This window comes from Hirsutella rhossiliensis (assembly GCF_020360975.1).
Source record: "Hirsutella rhossiliensis strain HR02 chromosome Unknown scaffold00002, whole genome shotgun sequence".
NCBI lineage: Eukaryota > Fungi > Ascomycota > Sordariomycetes > Hypocreales > Ophiocordycipitaceae > Hirsutella > Hirsutella rhossiliensis.
In genome coordinates this window covers 7410049-7430672 of record NW_025408668.1, presented here as the reverse complement: position 1 = coordinate 7430672, position 20624 = coordinate 7410049, and the positions used below count along the sequence as shown (strand labels likewise).

Here is a 20624-nt window from a genome sequence, read left to right as displayed (position 1 = left end):
CTGACTGTACGAAGTAACCCCGCCGCCGCCTTTCATTGCGCGGCCTCGTCTCCAGCTCCCGCAATTCAACCCTCGCTCCAAACGAATCCGACCCAACTCGCCCGGTCTTCTCAAGCGGTGGTAGAGAGCTACTCCTGCCGCGTTCCCGTTCCAGCTTCGACATGGCTGCTCCCGAGGTTCACCATCTCTTCCACAGCCCCATCGCCGACCACTCCTTCTCGGCCGACCGCAACACCCTTGCCGTCGCCCGAGACACAACCGTCGAGCTGTATGCCAAGGCTGGGAATGCCTTCAAGCTCCAGGATGTGTTGAAGGGTCACGACAAGACGGTCACCAGCGTCGACATTGCCCCGAGCTCCGGTCGCATCGTGTCTTGCTCCCAAGGTTTGTCACCTGGCAGCTGGGACGAGACGAGGCTGATATCCGGTAGACCGCAATGCGCTCGTCTGGGAGCCGTCTCCCACGGGGTATAAGCCGACCTTGGTCCTTCTCCGCATCAGCCGCGCCGCCACATTTGTCCGATGGTCCCCCTCGGAAACAAAGTTCGCCGTCGGATCTGGCGACCGCGTCATTGCCATCTGCTACTTTGAAGCGGAGAATGACTGGTGGGTGTCCAAGCATCTGAAGAAGCCCATCCGCAGCACCATCACCAGTGTCGCCTGGCACCCCAACTCTGTCCTCCTCGCTGCAGGCTCGACCGATGCCCACGCCCGCGTCTTCTCTAGCTTCATCAAGAACGTCGACACCAAGCCAGACCCCGGCGTTTGGGGCGAGAGGCTGCCCTTCAACACCGTCTGCGGAGAGTTCCTCAACAACTCTGCCGGGTGGGTTCACTCGGTTGCCTTTTCTCCCAGTGGAGACAGTCTGGCCTTTGCCGCGCACGACAGCAGCATTACTGTGGTGTACCCCAGCGGCCCGGAACAGCCGCCCAAAGCCGTCCTCACCATCTCAACCCAGCTCCTCCCCTTCAAGAGCTTGATCTGGAAGAGCGAAGGCGAAATCATTGCTGCCGGCTATGACTGCGAGGCCTTGCGGTTCAAGGGCGGCGAGTCTGGCTGGCAGCTTGCCAGTGCCGTCGAGTCCAAGGCGGGTTCAGGCCCAGGCCATCAGCGCGAGGAGTCGGCCCTCAACATGTTTAAGCAGATGGACCTCAAAGGCAAGATCAAGGATGACACCCAGTTGAAGACGATTCATCAAAACACCATCACGACGATCCGACCTTTTGCAGTCTCGGGCGGCAATGTCGTAAAGTTCAGCTGTACGTGCCCCCTCCCCGTGTTCCGTGCAAGGATAATTAGCTGAAAACTCGTACAGCAAGTGGCGTTGATGGAAGAGTTGTCATCTGGAACGCTTGATAGACGTGGATGCTAGATCCCAAGGCAATACTTTGAGAATAGAAAACGGTGCTGGGATATTGGAGTCCCTTTACTTGAATCATGATCCCTCAGAAAGCAATAAAGCAGTAGAAGGAATATCTTGGTTGTATTCTTCCAAAGTCTTTGTACTCCAGCGGCGCTAGCCCACAACTCTAAGGCAGGGCAATTGCCTCAATCTCGACATCGACGTTCTTGGGGAGGGTTTTGACGGCAACGCAGCTTCGAGCGGGCTTGTGGGTAAACCACTGCTCGTATACAAAGTTCATCTCCTGCGGGGGCGGGTCAGCAGCACGTACTGAGAGCTGGCAGGAGGAAAAGGGGTGGGCGCTTACCGCGAAGTGAGCCATGTCAGACAAGAAGATGTTGCACTTGACGACTTTGGGGATGGATGAGCCGGCTTCCTTCAAGACAGCCTCGAGGTTCTGGCAGCACTGCTTGGTCTTGTCGGAGATGGAGCCCTCAACCATGGTACCCTCGGCGGTGAGGGGGATCTGGCCGGAGCAGTAGATGGCCGTGGGAGTCTTGACGGCTTGGGACTGGCCGGTTGACAGGTCAGGGTGCGCTCCTCTTTGTCCATTGTGGGATAGATACTCACGTAGGGGCCGACAGCTAGGTGGCATGCGTCAGTCTTGAGTGCCGAGATTGTGCGTCAGGGGGAGGGAGACCCACGGGCCGGGGCGTTTTTAGTGAAGATGATGGTCTGGTCTGCCATTGTGGACTTGGTTCGGAGAGAAGCTGGAACGGGCTTGAATCTGGAACCCTGAGCAATCAGGAGACGACGGAGCGACAAGGTGGCTGCGGCGGACGAGCATCGCGGGGTAAGACGAGCCAGCGACATACCTGCGGCTGACGAAGAGCGTTGGGGTCTGGTGTCGGGGACAGGCAAATTCAGTTGGCTTGCGGAGTTGAGGGCTTGATTGAGCGGTTTGCCGGACGGAGTGAGGTTATTTCGCGATGCGAGGCAGAGAGAAGTGCTGTACACGGGGGGTTCCGATTTACGGCCCGAGCTTGCCAACAGCACCCCGCCGCGGGGTCGGGTTTTGGCGGTCCAGGAAATTGTCGAGGTACCTTGAGGAGATGGCGTCCCTTTTCTTTCCTCTCAGGCCGTTTCAGGCTCAGCACTTGCTCTCTCTGCCCTGAAAGCCACTTGCATGTCTACCTACCTAGGTAGCTACTATTACTGTACCTCCTTGAGACGAACACATTCAGAGCCTATAGTTGCAATCGTAAACGTGGCACAATGAATGTGCCTGCATCGGCAATCTCAGGGATGAGAGCAGTCCGGAGGTGGGTTCAACCGGCGATTTCCTTTGTTGATGATGGACCCGCATCTGCATGCTACCTGTAACAGTACTTGCCTACCTACTTATACGGAGTACACACCAAGTGTCCCTTTCCGAGGCACTGTACGGATACAGTACCTCGACCATGGCAGTTATCAGCGCACCCAGTAACAGGCTTTGGGAGCCTCGGTTGGTCGACCAAGCACAATGTACGGTATGTACAAGCAAAAGTGCCCCCCCCTGCCTGGCAGCTGGCAAGCAGACACGTCCACCTTTGTAGATAAGATAAGCTTGGCCTACGTCGTACCTTTGATGCACACGAGCCAGCAGCTTCATTCGTCTTTGAAAAAGGAGGCTTCCCCCCTTTTTCCTGTTCCTCTGCTCCGCCCTCACGTTTGGTGACGCGAGCCGGCCCTCCTTCAGTTCCCTTCCCTTCATTCCACTTAGCCCCTTCCTTTGGCCCGGTTTTTCACGGACCGTCAGTCCGCCCTTGACTCTGCCTGCTTGTGGTGAGAGCCCCCCGGCGCGTTGTATTTCCTCTCGTCTCGACCAGAGCGCGACGAGCTTGGCCTGCAGTCACTGACGCTTCAATTCCCAATTCTAGAACCATGGCAGCTAGTTCACCGCCTCCGGGCAGCCTGCGGCAGCGCAATGTCGGGTCCAAAAAGACGCGCCCCGACTCGCCCGGTTTCGCCCCCGAGGAGGAACTCGACAAGCTCTCCAAGGCCATCACGTCCAAGACGGCCGTCGGTGGCGAGCGCGAGCACATGGTGTTTCTGACTCTCATCACCCTGCTAGCCTTCGTCACCCGGTTCTGGGGCATTAGCCATCCCGACGAGGTCGTCTTCGATGAGGTTCACTTCGGAAAGGTGCGTTTCATGGCCGAGTCCTTGTCGTGGTCACCGCCGATTGCTAACGAGATTCGCGTGCAGTTTGCCTCCTACTACCTCGAGCGTACCTACTTCTTCGACGTTCACCCGCCGTTTGCCAAGCTCTTGTTTGGCTTCATGGGCTGGCTCGTTGGATTCGACGGCCATTTTCACTTCGAAAACATTGGCGACTCCTACATTGCCAACAATGTCCCATACGTGGCATTCCGTTCGCTGCCCGCTATCCTCGGCGCTTTGACCGTGTCTGTCACGTACCTCATCATGTGGGAGTCTGGCTACAGCGTCCCTGCCTGCATCGTGGCCGCCGGGCTGGTTCTGCTGGACAATGCTCACATTGGCCAGACCCGCCTCATCCTCCTTGACGCCACGCTGGTGCTCGCCATGGCCTGCAGCCTGCTCTTCTACATCAAGTTCTACAAGATGCGTCATGAACCGTTTGGCAGAAAGTGGTGGAAGTGGCTCATCCTCACGGGCTTCGCCCTCTCGTGCGACATTTCGACAAAGTACGTGGGCCTCTTCGCCTTTGTCACCATTGGCTCCGCCGTCGCCATCGATTTGTGGGACCTGCTGGACATCAAGCGACCGGGCGGCGCCATCAGCCTTCCCGAGTTTGGCAAGCACTTTGCCGCTCGCGCGCTTGGCCTCATTGTCTTGCCGTTCCTTTTCTATTTGTTCTGGTTCCAGGTTCACTTCACCGTCCTGTCGCGCTCCGGGCCCGGCGACGACTTCATGACTCCCGAGTTCCAGGAAACACTGAGCGACAATGCCATGCTGGCCAACGCGATTGACATTCACTATTACGACGCCATCACCATCAGGCACAAGGAAACCAAGACGTACTTGCACAGCCACGATGAGCGCTACCCGCTGCGATACGACGACGGCCGTGTTTCCAGCCAAGGCCAGCAGGTCACCGGGTACCCGCACAATGACACCAACAACTACTGGCAGGTTCTCCCGCTCAATGATGACAAGCAGACTGGCAGGAACGTCAAGAACCACGACCTGGTGCGGCTCAGGCATCTGGTCACTGACAAGATTCTCCTCTCTCACGACGTGGCGTCTCCCTCCTATCCCACGAATCAGGAGTTCACGTGCGTGTCGCTCGAGGACGCATACGGAAGCAGGGCGAACGACACACTCTTCGAGATCCGCATCGAGCACGGCAAGGACAATCAAGACTTCAAGTCGGTTGCTGGCCACTTCAAGCTCATCCATAACCCCAGCAAGGTGGCCATGTGGACTCACACCAAGCCCCTGCCCGAATGGGGCCATCGGCAGCAGGAAATCAACGGCAACAAGAACATTGCGCCCAGCTCCAACGTGTGGATCGTCGAGGAGATCCCGACGCTCGGCGCCGACGACGCGCGCCGCGAGAAGCCAGAACGCCAGGTCAAGTCGCTCCCGTTCCTCGCCAAGTGGCTCGAGCTGCAGAGGGCCATGTTTTACCACAACAACAAGTTGACTAGCAGTCACCCCTATTCCAGCCAGCCCTACCAGTGGCCGTTTCTGCTCCGCGGCGTGAGTTTCTGGACCCAGAACGACACGCGCCAGCAGATTTACTTTGTGGGCAACCCGCTGGGCTGGTGGCTCGCGAGCAGTCTCCTTGCCGTGTTTGCGGGCATCATTGGTGCCGACCAGGTCTCTCTTCGACGGGGGATCGATGCGTTAGATCATCGTAAGTGGCCGCGTGGGCAAACTTTGGCAGAATAGCTGACTGACGGCATGGCAGGCACCCGCTCGCGACTGTACAACTCGACGGGCTTCTTCTGGCTGGCGTGGGCCACGCACTACTTTCCATTCTTCCTGATGGGTCGACAGCTCTTCCTGCACCACTACCTCCCCGCGCACCTTGCGTCGTGCTTGGTGACGGGTGCGCTCATCGAGTTCATCTTCAACGTGGAGCCGGCGGATGAGGGAGGCCACTCTCAAGCAGGCAAGGGTGGGAAGAAGGCAGCGCACAGGCCCAAGCGGCACATTACTGCGCGCGAGAGGTTCGCAGGGCAGAGCATGAAGGGCGCCTGGATTGCATGCGTGGTGATCCTGGCGGCGGCCACGGCGAGCTGGTACTATTTCCTGCCGCTCACTTACGGCTATCCCGGACTCTCGGTCGAACAGGTGGCGCGACGCAAGTGGCTCGGGTTCGACTTGCATTTCGCCAAATGAGTCGCACAGCCAGCCTACCTTTAGTTGGGCAAGTTGGGGGAGACAGGTCTTGCATGTACAATAGGATTTGCCGACGAGGGCTTGATGTCTTGGAGGCGGAAGCAGTTGCGAGGGTTGAGGGCGGATATCTTGAGCTTGCAAAAAGGGTGCGCCTTGGGAGTCAGTCGCCTTGGGAGTCGCCTTGGGAGGCGGGAGAGAATAAAGGAAGCCATGCCATGCTGCACGAGGGGATAGTCAAGGTCATTGGCATTGCACTGTCGTCGGGGAGTGAGTTGGGAGCTTATATACACATTGTAGGAGAGTCTGCCACTCACTACCTTGGGGCAACGTGCAAGGTACAGAAAAAGCCGGCTAGACTTCTAAATGCCCCATTTTTACGCGGGCCCTTTATTTTGACTTCGATTGCGCTTCTAAGCCAGTCAAGCTTAGTGTGAAAATGCCCCGAGGAACGCCCCCAGTCGAGGTTCAAGATTCAAGTCACGTATACGGTATATTATCACATTCATTCCCAACACGAGATGAAAGTCGCCTTAATTATTACCTACCTCGGTCGGCGGCATCCCGACGCCTTGTACCTCTCAAGACTCCCTTTTAGTACCCAACCTAACCTAACCTAACCTAACCCAACGTAAAAATGCCTTGCAGAAATACACACATGGTGCGGGCAACAGAGCCTTCCTTATCACTTCAGCGCACCTGCCGCTGTTGAGGGGCTGTGAAATTGGGGGGAGGGGAAGGGGGAATCCCCCGTAGCTGAACACGAGCACGTGTCTCTCTGTCCCTGCAAGCCCGACTCCAAATCAAGCGTATCGTCGTCCCTCCTTACCTACCCTGCTGTCCATCATCGCGTCGCCGAGAAGCTGCCTGCCCTGCGCAATGATCCTGTGCGGCGTGCATGGCTGTTGCATGTTTGGAGACGCCGCATGCCGTCCCCTGAGAAGCATTCGCCCTTCGACTTTGCGAGCCCACCGCAGCCCACCATGATCTCGTCTGCCAACAAGCTCTACCTCCGCCGGTGCCTCCGCTGGCGCACCCTGCGCCTCGTCCTCGTCCTCTTCTGCCTCGTCAACGTCCTCGACGTGCTGCGAGTCCACGGCAACCTGTCCCGCGGCGAGGGCGGCCGGGACACGCGGGGCCCGTCGCGGCCGCACGAACGCGTCTACATTGCGAGCATGCACTTCAACAACGGCGACGTGCTGCGGCACCACTGGAACGACGCCGTGATACGCCTGACCGAGGTGCTTGGGCCGGCCAACGTTTTCGTCAGCATCTTTGAGAGCGGCAGCTGGGACGACAGCAAGGAGGTGCTCGGCCACCTGGAGCTCGCCCTGCGCCGCCAGGGCGTGCCGCATCGTGTCGAAATGTCCAACCTGACGCACCACGACGAGATCAACAGGGAGGAAAAGGGCGAGGGGTGGATCGACACGCCCAGGAACAAGAAAGAGCTGCGCCGCATACCCTATCTGGCGCGGCTGCGGAACAGGACCATCAAGGACCTGGTGGATCTCCACGAGAAAGGCGTCACCTTTGACAAGGTGCTCTTCCTCAACGACGTTATATTCACGGTGCGTCTGGGCCAAGGCAAGACCAGGACCGTTGTCGCTGATGGCTGAATTAGACCGGTGACGTCTTGACGCTCATGGACACCAACAAGGGCGAGTACGCCGCGGCCTGCTCTCTCGATTTCTCCAAGCCGCCGCTCTACTATGACACGTTTGCGCTGCGAGACACGGCGGGCCGGGGCCATGTGATGCAGACGTGGCCCTACTTTGGCGAGAGGCAGTCGAGGAACGCGCTGGTAAACCACATGGACGCGGTGCCGGTGATGAGCTGCTGGAACGGCATAGGTTCGCGCGCCCTCCAAGTTGCCCAAGCAAGAGCAAGAAGCTAACTCGAGCTGTCGGTCGCCCTTTAGTCGTCATGCCGGCCGAACCGTTTGTGTCGTCGACGCGGCTACGCTTCCGCGGCGTGCCCGACTCGCTGGCGCTGCACCACGTCGAGGGCTCCGAGTGCTGCCTGATCCACGCCGACAACCCGCTGTCGCGGACCCTGGGCGTCTACCTCAACCCGCGGGTGCGCGTGGGCTACAATCTGCCGGCGTACAAGGCTACGCACCGCGGCGGCGGCGCGTGGGTGTCTGCGTGGGACGTCTTCGCGGGGCTGTGGGCAAACAGGGTCAGGCGCTGGACGGCGCGGTTGACGCTCGAGAGGATTGTGGTGCGGCGGCGGGTTGAGCGCTGGGAGCGGGAGAGGGCTGTGAACTATGAGCCGGGCGTGTTTTGCCTGGTCAACGAGATGCAGGTCCTGGCCGACAATGGCTGGGCGCACGTGTAAGACCATGTATAGCTGTGCCATGTGTGCCATGTATGCCATTTACAAGACAATGCACGATGGAGGGAGAATGGCACGCGGAAGAGCAAGAGTCTCGGACCCGGCTTACACTGCACTGCGGAACGAAAGGGCAGACTGACTCACGGTCTCCTCGGGCAGAGGTACTCTCACCCGCCGTCGCTTGAGCCTCAAGACGGGGGATGTCGGGATGAGCTGGGGGGAAGCAGAATCGCGGGACCGCAGAGCCGCATGGCCACGCATCGGCGGTAGGCAGCGCCCGTGTGAGCGCCGTGCTGCCCAACGACCGAGGCCAGGCTGTCCGATTCCAGGGCCGTCGATTGGCCGGCTGACGCGTGCGCCTCAGGGGTCCGTCCGGTCGTGAGGGGGACGAGGGATTGGGCTGGCCGCTACGCTGCGATGCGATGCGATGCGATGCGATGCGATGCGATGCGATGCGATGCGATGCGATGCGATGCGTGGCGATGCGTGGCACAGGACGTAGGCCATGTCTCATGCAAGGCGACGATGCAGCACCACCACCACCACCACCATCCTCTGACTGGGGTCTCTTCTGACGGCAAGATGCGTGGCGAGAGGAAGCTGTGCGCGTGTGTGTGACGGCAGCGGCGGCAGACGAGAGCCGCGTCGGAGAGTGAGTCAGGACCTCCGTCGCTCGCCAGGCCCCGTGTCTTGCGGCCCTGGACAAACAGACTACGTAATTACTGCAGGCCTGATCTCGCACAGCCCGCACCCCCCCCCCCTGTTGCCGACAACTCGAGGTCCCGGACTGCCTCGCATTTGCCCGTCCGCCAACCGCGCAGACTCAACCCTGGAGTCTACATGACTCGATTCAGTCCCGCCTCCCTCCATCGCTCCCACCTCCAGCGCGTCTCGTCTGTCCGGTATGGTGTAGTGGCTAACATCGCTCGCTCTCACCGAGCAGCCCTGGGTTCGATTCCCAGTACCGGAGGAGTTGTCCAGGGGTCATCGCGAGATGGGAAATTGTTTGTTTTTTTTGGCTGTCTGGTCTTTTTTTGGTGTTCTTGCTTGTGGGGATGACTTCCTCGCATCGCTCTTCTGGGCCTGTGAGCTTGCGGCTGTCTGGTACTCATTCGTCGCTGTCCTTGGGTGTCTCTCGCCAGCTCCTACCTACTCTAGTGGATGGATCAAGACATCATGTACAACCTCCCGACTCGTACGTAAACGCACTCCGCCAGGGAACGCAAGATGACGATCAAACATCCGGTTGTCGCAGAGACAAACATGCGACTGTCAAGCAACATGTCAAGGCATACCGGCTTCGCAGCCGAGTCACATCTACTCGCATGGCTATGTAGGGTAGCGGCATCTCCTCGCCACCGACGGCGTAATGACTGGGCCGACGCAATTACTTACACAACCGCTCGGCTGGGGCATCATAATCGTTGGCACACTCACGCGACAAACACGCAACTGGCAGAGTCTTCTATTGCCGACTGCTCTGAGCGAGAATGTCATATTCTAACGCAAAAAACAAGGCGCGAGCTCACCAACCAACCCCCTCCCTTCTCTTCAATCATCATTGGCCTCATTTCCTTGGCTCGTAATCTCGTGTCCGTGCCCAAATATTCCACCGACCCCGTCACGAGTCGAGGCGGGCAAGCCATCGCCAAATCCCCCCAGACATCCGGCGCAATCTCCCTAGCCCGCTTCACTTGGCTGAGAACACAAACACAACACTAACACAACACAAGCACAACCAACCTTGCCGTCATTCTTCGTCACCTGCTTTCTCATCAGAGACGCTGGTTGCTTAAGAATATAGGCACAACACAAGCACAATCAACCTTGCCGTCATCCTTCGTCACCTGCTTTCTCACCAAAAACGCTGGTTCCTTCGAGATTTTAGCCGCGTAGTCTCCACCATCGTAATCCTCCTATACCTGCTGCATATTCGCGTAGTCGAGATTCGTCCATTCCATCTGTTGGAAAATGTCGGGCTGCGATGTCTGCGAGAATCCCAGGTTGGCGCTCGGCGGCTCATCGAACAGTGGGAGCTGGTAATGGTTGCCCACATCGACGTGAGCCGGAAACAGCGCGAAATCGCCATTGTCCACCCCAAGATGAGGCTCATCAAAGCCCTCGTCAGGAATCGAGTCGGGCGGCGAATAAAACATGGCGTCTCCCTGCTTCAACGTGGGTCCAGCCATCGGAGCCGCAAATTGTGGCTGCTGGAATTGCGGCTGAGCTGGGCCATCGAGCTGCGGCTGACAGAGCTGGAAGCCCGAGTACATTGGCAAACCACCGGGCATCATCTTGTCGAATGACTGATTCATGGTCGGCGCCTGACTCGGAAGCTGGACCGATGCTGCGTAAATGTCCTCCTCCGAGATGAACCCAGGTCCGTCCTGGTACGCCGGGTATAGCCCATTGGCATCGGTTGAAAGGCCCTCAAGCCCGAGGCCCACGACACCCGAGGCACCCATCTGGTACCCGTGCGTGTCAAGGCATTCCATTCCAGGAGGCAAGATGGAGACGCCGTGAAGAAGCGCCTCTTGCTCCTGAGGAGGTGTGGGAGCGCTGAACGCAGGCGTGGTCGAAGGGGTAGACTCGCTGCCGAGAGGCGGAGTTTGCTGAAACTGACTGGCCGGTGTCGACGACGGCCTCTTGCCGTTGGTCTTGCTACGGTTGTAGTGCCAGCCGTGGGCCTTCTCCATGTGCTGCTTGCAATTGGACTCGCGCTTGGACTTGTACGGGCAGGGCGTGTAAAAGCACTCGTACATGGCGGGCGAGTCCGAGTGCTTGTCATTGACGTGCCGGTCCATCTCCTTCTCCGTAGGCCAGCCAAACTCGTGATACTTGCAGGTCGCAAAGGGGCATTTCCATGGCCGAGAGTGCGTCTTCTCGTGCTTGGTCAGGTCGCACGGACGCTTGAACTCCTTGTTGCAGCCCAGCTCACGGCATCGCTTGGGCGCCAGCTCCTCAGGGCTCGCATTCTTCTTCCGACGAGCCATTGATCGCATAATCTCTTCTTCGTCCTCACGCTGCTCACTCAGGGAGCGCTTGAACTGGACGGGGCGCTTGTCCATTGCGACTGGCTTGCCGGTCGCCAACGAGATGGCGGTGCCGTCCGGCTTGACGCGGACGAGTTGGGCGGGGCGTCCATTCTCGGCGATACCACCCAAGAGCTCGACTTTGTCGCCCCTTTGCAACAGGTCAGTGAGATTCTGGGCAGTGGCCTGGCGCGGTACATACGGATCAACATCCATGTTGTCGGCGATGCCCTTGCCGCTTCTGGCGGCACGAAGCTGGTGACCGTACTCGAGGATCTGGTCCTTCAAGTCGATAAAGTAGCCGTTGGTGTAAGGCCGGTCGTTGGGCCTGATTTGCTCGCGATCGGAAAGAAATTCGACTGTTGCTTGAATGCAGTCCACCACCAAAGAGCAGAAGTCGAGGTAGGAAGACACGGTCTGGGCACACCCCTTTTGCAAAAATACATGATGAGCATCTCCCCAATCTTGGCTGGAGGTCACATGTTGACTTACTGGAGCCGTTAGTATGAGCGTCTTTTCGATATCCCGAAGGCATATGATCTCCTTCGAGCTGATGCGGCGGGGAACCTCTTTGAGGATTTGCTGAAACTCTTTCAAGTCCGGTTCCCGCATCAGAGGACGGAGGATGTGTTCGTGGATGCGGTCCAGGGCCCTCTGCGTCAGGCCAGGCAGTGTCTGCTTGGCTTTGGATGAGCCCGTGAGGGCGGGAGCGGACACGCGTGTCATGATTGTTGCCGCCGTGCACTTGTCTGCGGTGGAGGCCAGGGACGAGCCGAGCCCGCTGTCGGAGCCTCGACGCCCAGATCGAGGGGCAGAGCGAGAAAGCAATGACGGCTGTTCAGTATCCGATTTGGCCAGGGCCCGGGTAAAGAGACCGGGAGGGACAGGATGGCCGTTGTCGCGGAGCGAGGCCTGTCTTTTAAGCTTGGACGGGGTAGACTCGTCGTCATGAACCTTGGACATGGCCTTGTGGAAGTTGTCGAGGGTCAGGGCGGCCCGACGACGGTTGGCGCCGACGGTCTCTTCAAGACCGGACCAAGAGCGGGACATCTGGGGAGGCGAAGAGGCCTTGTCGAGAGACGAAAGGGCAGGGGAGGGAGGCGAGTGGAAGGTGGCACCTTTGCGGAGAGACTTGTTGGGTTTGGGGGGTTGTCCATTGTCGCCGGGAGTGGTGACCGAGGGCCGCCGACGAGGGTTAGAGCTTGCCATGATGGAAGACGATGGAAATGGTGAGCCAAGTAAGAAGGGAGGCGGTTGCTGGACCCGCCACAGACGGGTGCCGCAGTGGTGAGCACCAGCGAGGGCCAAGAGGGCAGAAGAGGAGGCGACGTCGTCGGCGTGAGCCCGCAGGAGGTGAGTGATGGAAGAAGAAGTCGGGACGAGACGATGTGAGATGGCTGGGGTGAGTGCGTGGTGGGAGGGCGGGAGGTGTGGGAAGGAATTGAGAGGAGGAGGGAGGCAGCGGAGTAGTTAGTGAGACAAAGGCGAGTCGTTTGGTGATGTAGTCGCACGGACTGCTGCTTACGTGAATGAAGGGCAGGGCGGCTTTGGTTGGCGACCACGCAGGCTGCTGCCTAGAGCCGTTACCAATCAGGCTTAGCGTTCTCCGACGAGCTGAGGGGCCGCGCAGTGCGGAGGAGAAAGTTGCAACGGTGGCAGAGACACCCGCAGCACTACCAGGCCTGCCAACAGAGCCTCAAGATTTGTGCGGTGATGCGTCTGTGACGTGCCACGTGTCGGGATCAATGCCGTTAGCAATACAAGTCACTCCGCTGTTCACCGTGACACGCCGTCCGCCCCCCCTTGCTCGACACCCGGTCTCCCCCCCCCCCTCCACCGAGTGGATCTGCGCTGCTGTCTGGTAATTCGTTCGTGGTAGAGACCACCTGGCCACAGGACACATACGGACAGGGCATGGCCAGCCTTACAACTTAGCTCCCCGTTCTCGGCAGGGCTCAAGACATGCAGACTCGGCAGGACGGGCGGGCAAATGAAGCAAAGTGGAAAAAGGCAAGGAGGGGGAGGGAGGAGAGGCCAGATGACGGACGGCCTGCAGCGCGAACGAGGCAATGCATGCACCTGGACCAGAGCCAACAAGACGCTGCATGTCGTAGCACAGGACTTTTGGAAAGGCTCCGCGCAAGGCTCATTGACGAAGCATCCGCGATCGACAAGCCACCCAGTCAAATCTCCAGACGACGACATGACTCCTCAGTATGCATACTTTTTACCAAGTACCGACCTAGCTTGTACAGTAGATGAGAGAGCAGAATTGGACGGAGCGGTCAAATTTATTGCTCAAGAGAACGCGGGCGGATCTAAAAAGAGCCTCGAGAGCCCCGTTATCCAGATGAATAGCAACGAAAGAAGCAGTAGGCGCCCTGAGCGTTGCATTGTCAGAGCCCTACAGGGCCACCAACGCAATCAAAAGCCCACGATGTGCCCCCCGCACACCCTCTTCCTTTGTCGAACTCTCCAGACTCCGGGACCAAGCCGGGGGTTCGGGACAACACCGACGCTAGCCAACCAACGCTGCGTCTCCACCACCACCATGGCTGCTGCCGCCGCGCAAGGCATTGCGACAGGCTTACCACAAGTCAGAGTCGCTTACAGTACCGGTACACGCACTTAATTACGGTGGCCGTCGTCTTGTCGTTGCACGTCATGGCGACACCGGGAGCACAGCACTGGCCACCTTGCCTAGAATGGACATTTCCGGGCAGGAACCGTACGGTGGATTGGATATCCAGTGTCTCATGGCACTCGATTTCCGCCAAGCCATGCGTGGATTCGCCGTCACAAGCCGCGTGACAGCACTTGGCTTTGCGCAGGAAGACGCACTGCGGCATTAATTAGTGGTCGGCTTCATTCATCGCGACACTACTCCCCATTCGCCAGCCGTTTCCTCTCGGCAAGGACGTTAAAATGCCGACTATATCGACTAGACAAGATTGAAGTCAATCCCGAGCAAACGCGGTGACGAAGCCACTCCACTATCTGCACCAAGCTCGCGGTTGCTTGCATGCTTAAAAGTCGTCAAATTCAATTCTACTGCCACCCCCAGACAAACCGAAAGCTACGCAAACGCCACTTGCGCTTAGTTATTTGGCGTCTCACGAGAGCACGAAGATATGTGCAAGTACGAGGGAAACATAAGCCCGAGGCAAAAAGATCTTGGAAAAAGTCAAATATACTACTCATACTCCGGTACTGGGAATCGAACCCAGGGCTGCTCGGTGAGAGCGAGCGATGTTAGCCACTACACCATACCGGATGATTCATGTTAGTTAGTCCGCTAATTTGGACTCAGTAGTGAGAGCGAGTGCTCGTCGTTCACAAGGCCAACATGCGAGCAACGACGAAAAGCACAAGGCCCAATCACTTTCCAATTGCTGTGCATATCCCTCTCTTTCCGACGTCGGCCCCACGGCAAAACAGGGCGTCGGGCGATACGATACCAAACACTACCCACGCTTCTCGGTAACTGCTGACTGCGTCGCCTCACAACTTGGGCGCGGGCCTCTGCAGAAATCCCTTCGAGGCCGCCTCTTGGATGCCCCTGTGCCAGATCTTGGCCATCTTGTTGTAACCCGCGTCGTTGGGGTGCGTGCCGTCCACCAAGTCACCCTTCTGAGGGCCGTCAGCGCCGTGCATTTCCACCAGCACGATCCTCTTCCTCGCGGCCGCCTTGCGCCTGGCCAGGCTCCGCAGCTGCTCATTGACACGCAGAACGCGGGCTTCAATGACCGGGTTGCCGTTGACGAGCAGGGTGGACAAGATGATGGTGGAGCGGGGAGACTTGGCCCACACAGACTCGAGCAGGCGGTCCATACGCCCGCCGGCGCCCGCAATGTCAAAGTTCTGGGCGCAGTCGTTGGTGCCGGCGTTGACAGCCACGAGGTTTGGTTTGAGTCTCGGCACCGACACGTCGCCCTTGGCCTGGACCTGCTCGATCCTGAGCCCCGGCCACCCCTCGTTGTCGTTGTCGCTCATGGACCCGGCCTTGCGGGACCCGACCATGTCAACCTGGTAGCCGTCGCGAACCAACATCTGCCGCAGGTCATTGCGATAGCCGTTGCCGTCCGAAGACTTGACGCCGTACGTGATGGACGCGCCCAGGGGCATGAGGCGCAACGGCACCTTGGCTGCCTCGGCGCGAGACTCGTCCCGGATGTCATGCGAGCCTGAGTGGGATGAGGAAGAAGCGGTTAGGTTAGTTGGACCACGAGCTTCGACGTGATACTTGGGGCTGTCGTCACTCACCACCGCCCTGCGAGAAGAGGACGAGGCCCAGTATGGCCAAGCGACCAAGAGACTGAAAGAAGGGAGCCATCGATGATGCTATCTCGTCCTGCCGTTTGCAAGACAAGGTTGAGTACAGACGTCCGCAATGCTTGATGGACCACTCCGCCCGGGGACCCCGTGTCTGGGGAGCGGGGGCTTTATATCCTGGGTCTCGCAGAACGACGGCGCAGCGAGGTAGTCCGTCTTGGGGCACGGCTCGTTGACCCACTGTCAGACGAGGAGCTACTGGCGTTGATGATCTTGTCAGCGGGATCATGATGATGTGAGGATGCTTTACCGTGTTTGCCGTCAAGGCACATGGAATGTCGCATCGACAACGGCTGCACATGGACGACGGAGAAAATAGAAGCAGTCCCAGGTGTCGAGATTGGCGCGGCGCCTTTTCCCCCAAAGGAAGAGAGGCATCGCGACATGCGAGCAGCTCGTATTGTCCGACTTGGTGCTTATTCCTCTCTAGACCCTGGGCTCTTGCTGACGAATCGAGCAGAAACAAGGGTACGAGAGGCAAAAGGAATCAAGCGTCTCAGGCTGACGGCCACTGGCAGACCGTGTATCAACCGTCTACTTGCGCTTTCACGATCAAGATAGCAAGGCTGGGCCTGTAGGATTCGACATGATGAAGCTTGTTAGCCCTGACTCATGCCGTAGTCTGCTCGGTGGGAAACGACGTGTTGCTTGACCGATGCCGGCGACGTCTCCAGCGAGGCGATGACGCAGGAGGGAGCACATGGTGCACAAGACATCTGTAGCTGACCAGGCCTTGAACCGCAGAGAGGGCCGACGAGCTTCTCATGAGCCGTGCTTCTCTCGTCTTTTGCCCATTGGCATCTCGTCTGCCTCTGGCGCCGAGGCCATCGCGGCAGCATCATGCGCCTGGCCCGAGGTTGGTGGATGGATGTTAGCGTCAGCGCCATGAGCGCTGTGGCCCCAGGCGGCGGCGGCGGCTGCTCCACTGAAAGATAGCGATAAGGGACCTCCAACCTCTCGTCCACCCCACTGTAGTCTTTTTGTAGGGGCGATGCGGGAACTCTAAAATAAAGAGTATTACTATTTGCACAGACAAAAGTCTCTATTTGCACGGACGATCCACTTTTTCTGCGCGTACCCCGCCCGCCCAGCCCCCGCCACCCAATTTAGCTGCACCAACGTGGCAAAGGAGGGAGCCGCGCTAAGCGTAGCGTAAAGCCCCGCTAAGGGAGAAATCTGCCCTTCCCACCTACATCGCAAAGTGAAGCTATTCGCGATGGACCTACGATTTATCCTCAACGAGCCTGCCGAAGAGCCTGCCGAACAGCCTGCCGAACAGCCTGCCGAACAGCCTGCCGAACAGCCTGCCGAACAGCCTGCCGAACAGCCTGCCGAACAGCCTGCCGAACAGCCTGCCGAACAGCCTACCGAATAGCCTGCCGAACAGCCTGCCGAAGAGCTCGTCGGGCTGCCAATTCCACCTCTGCCGCCCTCGCTAACCTTTGACTCCTTTAACGAGCTCTATGACTTCCTCTAGAGCTTCTATCGCAGTCATAGCGCCGCTATCGTTAAGAGCTCTAGCTTACGCAAGCGTGAGATTAACGGGTAGGTCTTACCTATATATATTATATTTATTTATAATCGTAGCCTCTAACGAGCTTCGTTAAGCAGCGGCCTTCGTATAGCTTCCTTATAGAAGCTTAACTGCCCTATTAAGATTATTGCATCCGTAATAAAGAGATCCTACTAGAAGTAGACTTTTTACGTTAACAATAATCGACTATTTAGCTTATAACGTTTATCGCGAACCTAAGTATAGTAAGAGCTCGAGAGGAGCCTTTCTAAGTATCGTGCCCTTCTAGCTCGCGAGATAGCCTCGATTATTAGGGACTCTACTAAAGAGAGCTTCTTCCGCTAGCGAGATATATATAACGACCGCTAGAAGATCTATGCCTGCCCTAGTAGTAAGACTATAACCTAGGCCTTTATCGATTACCCAACGCGGCCTTAAGTATATAGTTAAATTTAGCGACGATAACGATAAGTAGAAGGTCGAAGCTATCTTTTAGATATACCCTTAGTGCGAGTAGATATAGAAGCGCTTTCTAGAAGTCTTAGGACTTAATAATATATATAAAACGAACTAGTTTAAGATATATCTCTTCTAGGCTACTAAAGTTACTAATTAACGGTCTATAGCTAATTTCGCTTTTAGCCTTATTAATATAGAGAAGGAGGAAGGGTTCTAGTAGCTTTATAAACGCTTTAACGAGCTTCGCCTTAAAGTTAGGGTCCCGGCGCCTTCTATTACGGGACACCCTATAGTCGATAATCTAGGTACCTATAACTATAAGAGTCTTTAACTATTATAGGTTATAGGCTTAGGCTATAGCCTAAGCCGTATAGTTACGTACGGAGGGCCGGATCCCGTACGTATATATACGCATAGGAGAGCTCTATATAGCTTATTAATATTATCCCATAGACGGCACCTACGCACGCCTCTGCTTACTCCGTGATAGTATAAGCTATTAATTAATAGATCTAATAGATATCTCTCTAGAGAGGGCGCCTCCCCCTCGAGGAAGTACTCCGCCCCTCCCCGGACGGATAGGAAGTATCGCAGCTATCCTAGAAGCGATTAAAAGCGCGACAGCTAGCGAGAAGGACAAGGTTCTCGCTATACTAAGGGAGCCGTCTACGAGACCGGCTTTAACCCCTACGGCCTTCGCAACGCCGGTTACGGCGGCGATACTACCGACGAGGAAGCCGCTCCCTTAGCCGACTTAGGACGGTAAGCCGGAGTCCTTTTACTTCTTCCTTAGCCGGCTATAGACGAAGTTTATAACCGATAAGAAATAGGGCCTAAATAGCTATCGCGATATAGCGTGGTATTTACTCTTCTATATACTACCGGAGCCCTAGATACGGCGGATCTCCAGATTCTAGGATAAGGGCGGCCCTAGGGGTAGACGCGACCTATAAGACTTCTTTTAATACCTTATATATACGTTCGGCAATATATAGGAGCGGGAGAAGGCGTAAGATAGGCTACGGACCCTTAAGTAGAGAGATAGATAAACCTTTAGCGAATTCCTTCCCGATTTCGAAGAGACGCTCTTATAGGTAGCGGGGACTATAGTATAAGAAGATAGCGCGAAGCTTATATAGCTATAGAATTCGATTACGCTAGCCCTATAGGAGCTACTTATCCCTATAATTATGCCTACTAACTATAGCGAGTACGTAAGCCGGTTAATAAAGGTAGCTTAGGGCTATAAGTAGACGCCGCGTTTCTAGAAGCTCTATAAGCGCACGCTATATAGCGGCGATAGGATTACCGCCCCTCTATAAGATAAATAACCGGCTATCGATATAGACGGGGATACCCTAATATCGGCTACCCGCACGGACCGGGCTAGACGCGGTAAAAAGACGCCGTCGACTACCCCCTATACCGCCCTATACTCTAAGTAGCGGGCGAAGTAGGTAATAAGCGAGGAAATCGGGAAGAGGAAGGCTAATAGCCGCTGCCTACGTTATAGAGTATCTATATACTTTATATTAAAATGCCCCTTCTTTTTAGCTAAGCGGCCCGTAGCGGTTTAAGTAGCGAAGATAGAACCGCTCCTCGCCTTAGATAATAAGGAGGACTCCGCCCCCCTAGGCCTAGAAGAAAAAGAGTAGCTCTAGAGTAAAGACGGGCTCCGGAGCCTTAATTACTAGTACTAGTAAAGGAGAAAGAAGAATTATCCGCCCATATAAAAGAAGAGCCTACTTTAATATAGGTTATAATTAATAACTCCTTACTTATTACCGCCTTTATAGACGAGGGCTACTAGTACTACGCTATAGTTAACGAGGCGCTTACGCGAGAGATATAAGTGCCGGTAGAAAAGATCGCCCTAAGGTAAGTAAAGGGCGCCTTAAGCGCGATAGAGGGTGCGGTAATTAAGGGTATTACGTAGCTAGCTATAAAGGTTAATAGTTACTATAAGCTTATCGTAGCTTATATAATCCCTTAACTAAAGTTTCCCTTAATCCTCGGGAAACCCTAGTTATTATATATAGAGTTATACTCGGTTCCATACTAAAGGAAGCTATAGTTTAGGCCTATATAATAGTAGGTCCGCTATAACGATAGTTCTATAGGCGTAGGACTAAGCGTACGAGCTTTATACTTAGTATAAGAAGTCCTTGCCTTTATCTTTATAAGAACTATACGATAGGTAGAGCGGGGGCAAGGCTAGGTAGCGGCTAACGTAGCGGTCTATATAGTTAGCCTAGCGGATATCGATAAGGCCCTCTAGATAAAGAAGCTAAAGTCGCCCTCTAAGCTATAGTAATAGATACCGGAGCGCTTTTACGACCTCTTACTACTATTTAAGGCCTAGGAAGTAGATAAGCTTAACCTATATAAGCTAAGGGTAGACTATAGGATCGTACTCTATACTAATAAGAAGGGGTAAGAACTACCTATACCGTTTAGACCGCTATATAGTATATTATATATAGAGCTATTAGTACTAAAGAAGACGCTAAGGGACCTCTTAGATAAGGGTTTTATTTAAGTAAGTAGCTCCGAAGTAAGAGCGCCGGTCCTATTCGTGCGTAAACTAAAGGGCGGGATATAGTTCTATTACGACTATAGGGCTTTAAATATAATTATAAGGCTAGACCGCTACCCCTTACCCTTAATCTTAAATACGCTCCGTAACCTTTTAAAGGCAAAGTAGTTTATAAAGCTAGATATAAAATAAGCGTTCTATAAGGTGCGGATCTTAGAGGGTAACGAGTAGAAGACGGCGTTCTATATATACTATAGCTTATTTAAGTAGCTTATAACGCCTTTTAGCCTCTTAAGAGCGCCCGCTACCTTCTAGCGTTATATTAATAACGTACTTTAGGACTTCCTTAATAAGTTCGCCTCTATATATATAGATAATATCCTTATCTATATAAGCGGCTCCTACAAGGACTATATATAGAAAGTATAAAGGGTCCTAGAGCGCCTCTAACTTTATAGGCTCTACCTTAACCTAGATAAGTATAAATTTAGGGTTAAGAGGGTTAAGTACCTAGGCTTTATTATCTATATAGGCGTAGGTATATAAGTAGACCTTATAAAGATCTAGGCGATTTAGGACTAGGCTGCCCTAACTACGTAGATAAGTATACGGAGCTTCCTTAGGTTCGCGAACTATTATAGGATATTTATTAAGGGCTTCTCCTATATTATAATACCCTTAAATAAGATTACCGGGAAGCGGACCG

The 20624-nt window shown here is 55.6% G+C and overlaps 7 protein-coding genes and 2 non-coding genes across 9 annotated transcripts; 5 read left to right on the top strand and 4 right to left on the bottom strand.

Annotated features, from left to right (window-relative positions):
* Positions 1–161: 161 nt before the first annotated feature.
* Positions 162–1355, top strand: HRG_02584 (actin-related protein 2/3 complex subunit 1; the record flags this gene model as incomplete). The annotated part of the gene is made up of 3 exons (XM_044861055.1): positions 162–384; positions 431–1258; positions 1315–1355. 3 exons carry the CDS (start codon positions 162–164, stop codon positions 1353–1355), a joined length of 1092 nt encoding a protein of 363 aa, XP_044724688.1.
* A 173-nt stretch (positions 1356–1528) lies between these two features.
* HRG_02583 (endoribonuclease l-PSP domain-containing protein) lies at positions 1529–2088 on the bottom strand (the record flags this gene model as incomplete). The annotated part of the gene is made up of 4 exons (XM_044861054.1): positions 1529–1645; positions 1709–1912; positions 1972–1985; positions 2046–2088. The coding sequence occupies 4 exons, from the start codon at positions 2086–2088 to the stop codon at positions 1529–1531; spliced, it is 378 nt and encodes a 125-aa protein (XP_044724687.1).
* A 1179-nt stretch (positions 2089–3267) lies between these two features.
* On the top strand, positions 3268–5715 carry HRG_02582 (dolichyl-phosphate-mannose-protein mannosyltransferase domain-containing protein; the record flags this gene model as incomplete). The annotated part of the gene is made up of 6 exons (XM_044861053.1): positions 3268–3409; positions 3458–3528; positions 3592–5227; positions 5282–5448; positions 5542–5607; positions 5668–5715. 6 exons carry the CDS (start codon positions 3268–3270, stop codon positions 5713–5715), a joined length of 2130 nt encoding a protein of 709 aa, XP_044724686.1.
* A 980-nt stretch (positions 5716–6695) lies between these two features.
* On the top strand, positions 6696–8049 carry HRG_02581 (cryptococcal mannosyltransferase 1 domain-containing protein; the record flags this gene model as incomplete). The annotated part of the gene is made up of 3 exons (XM_044861052.1): positions 6696–7280; positions 7334–7562; positions 7631–8049. 3 exons carry the CDS (start codon positions 6696–6698, stop codon positions 8047–8049), a joined length of 1233 nt encoding a protein of 410 aa, XP_044724685.1.
* An 895-nt stretch (positions 8050–8944) lies between these two features.
* Positions 8945–9016, top strand: HRG_12058. The gene has a single exon. It is a non-coding gene; the product is annotated as a tRNA-Glu (tRNA).
* A 946-nt stretch (positions 9017–9962) lies between these two features.
* On the bottom strand, positions 9963–12287 carry HRG_02580 (zinc finger transcription factor ace1; the record flags this gene model as incomplete). Its single annotated transcript, XM_044861051.1, has 3 exons — positions 9963–11229; positions 11281–11507; positions 11571–12287. 3 exons carry the CDS (start codon positions 12285–12287, stop codon positions 9963–9965), a joined length of 2211 nt encoding a protein of 736 aa, XP_044724684.1.
* Positions 12288–14280: 1993 nt separating this feature from the next.
* On the bottom strand, positions 14281–14352 carry HRG_12057. Its single transcript has one exon. It is a non-coding gene; the product is annotated as a tRNA-Glu (tRNA).
* A 227-nt stretch (positions 14353–14579) lies between these two features.
* HRG_02579 (GDSL-like lipase/Acylhydrolase family domain-containing protein) lies at positions 14580–15411 on the bottom strand (the record flags this gene model as incomplete). Its single annotated transcript, XM_044861050.1, has 2 exons — positions 14580–15262; positions 15342–15411. 2 exons carry the CDS (start codon positions 15409–15411, stop codon positions 14580–14582), a joined length of 753 nt encoding a protein of 250 aa, XP_044724683.1.
* A 1215-nt stretch (positions 15412–16626) lies between these two features.
* Positions 16627–16785, top strand: HRG_02578 (uncharacterized protein; the record flags this gene model as incomplete). The annotated part of the gene is made up of 1 exon (XM_044861049.1): positions 16627–16785. One exon carries the CDS (start codon positions 16627–16629, stop codon positions 16783–16785), a length of 159 nt encoding a protein of 52 aa, XP_044724682.1.
* Between the last annotated feature and the right edge of the window lie 3839 nt (positions 16786–20624).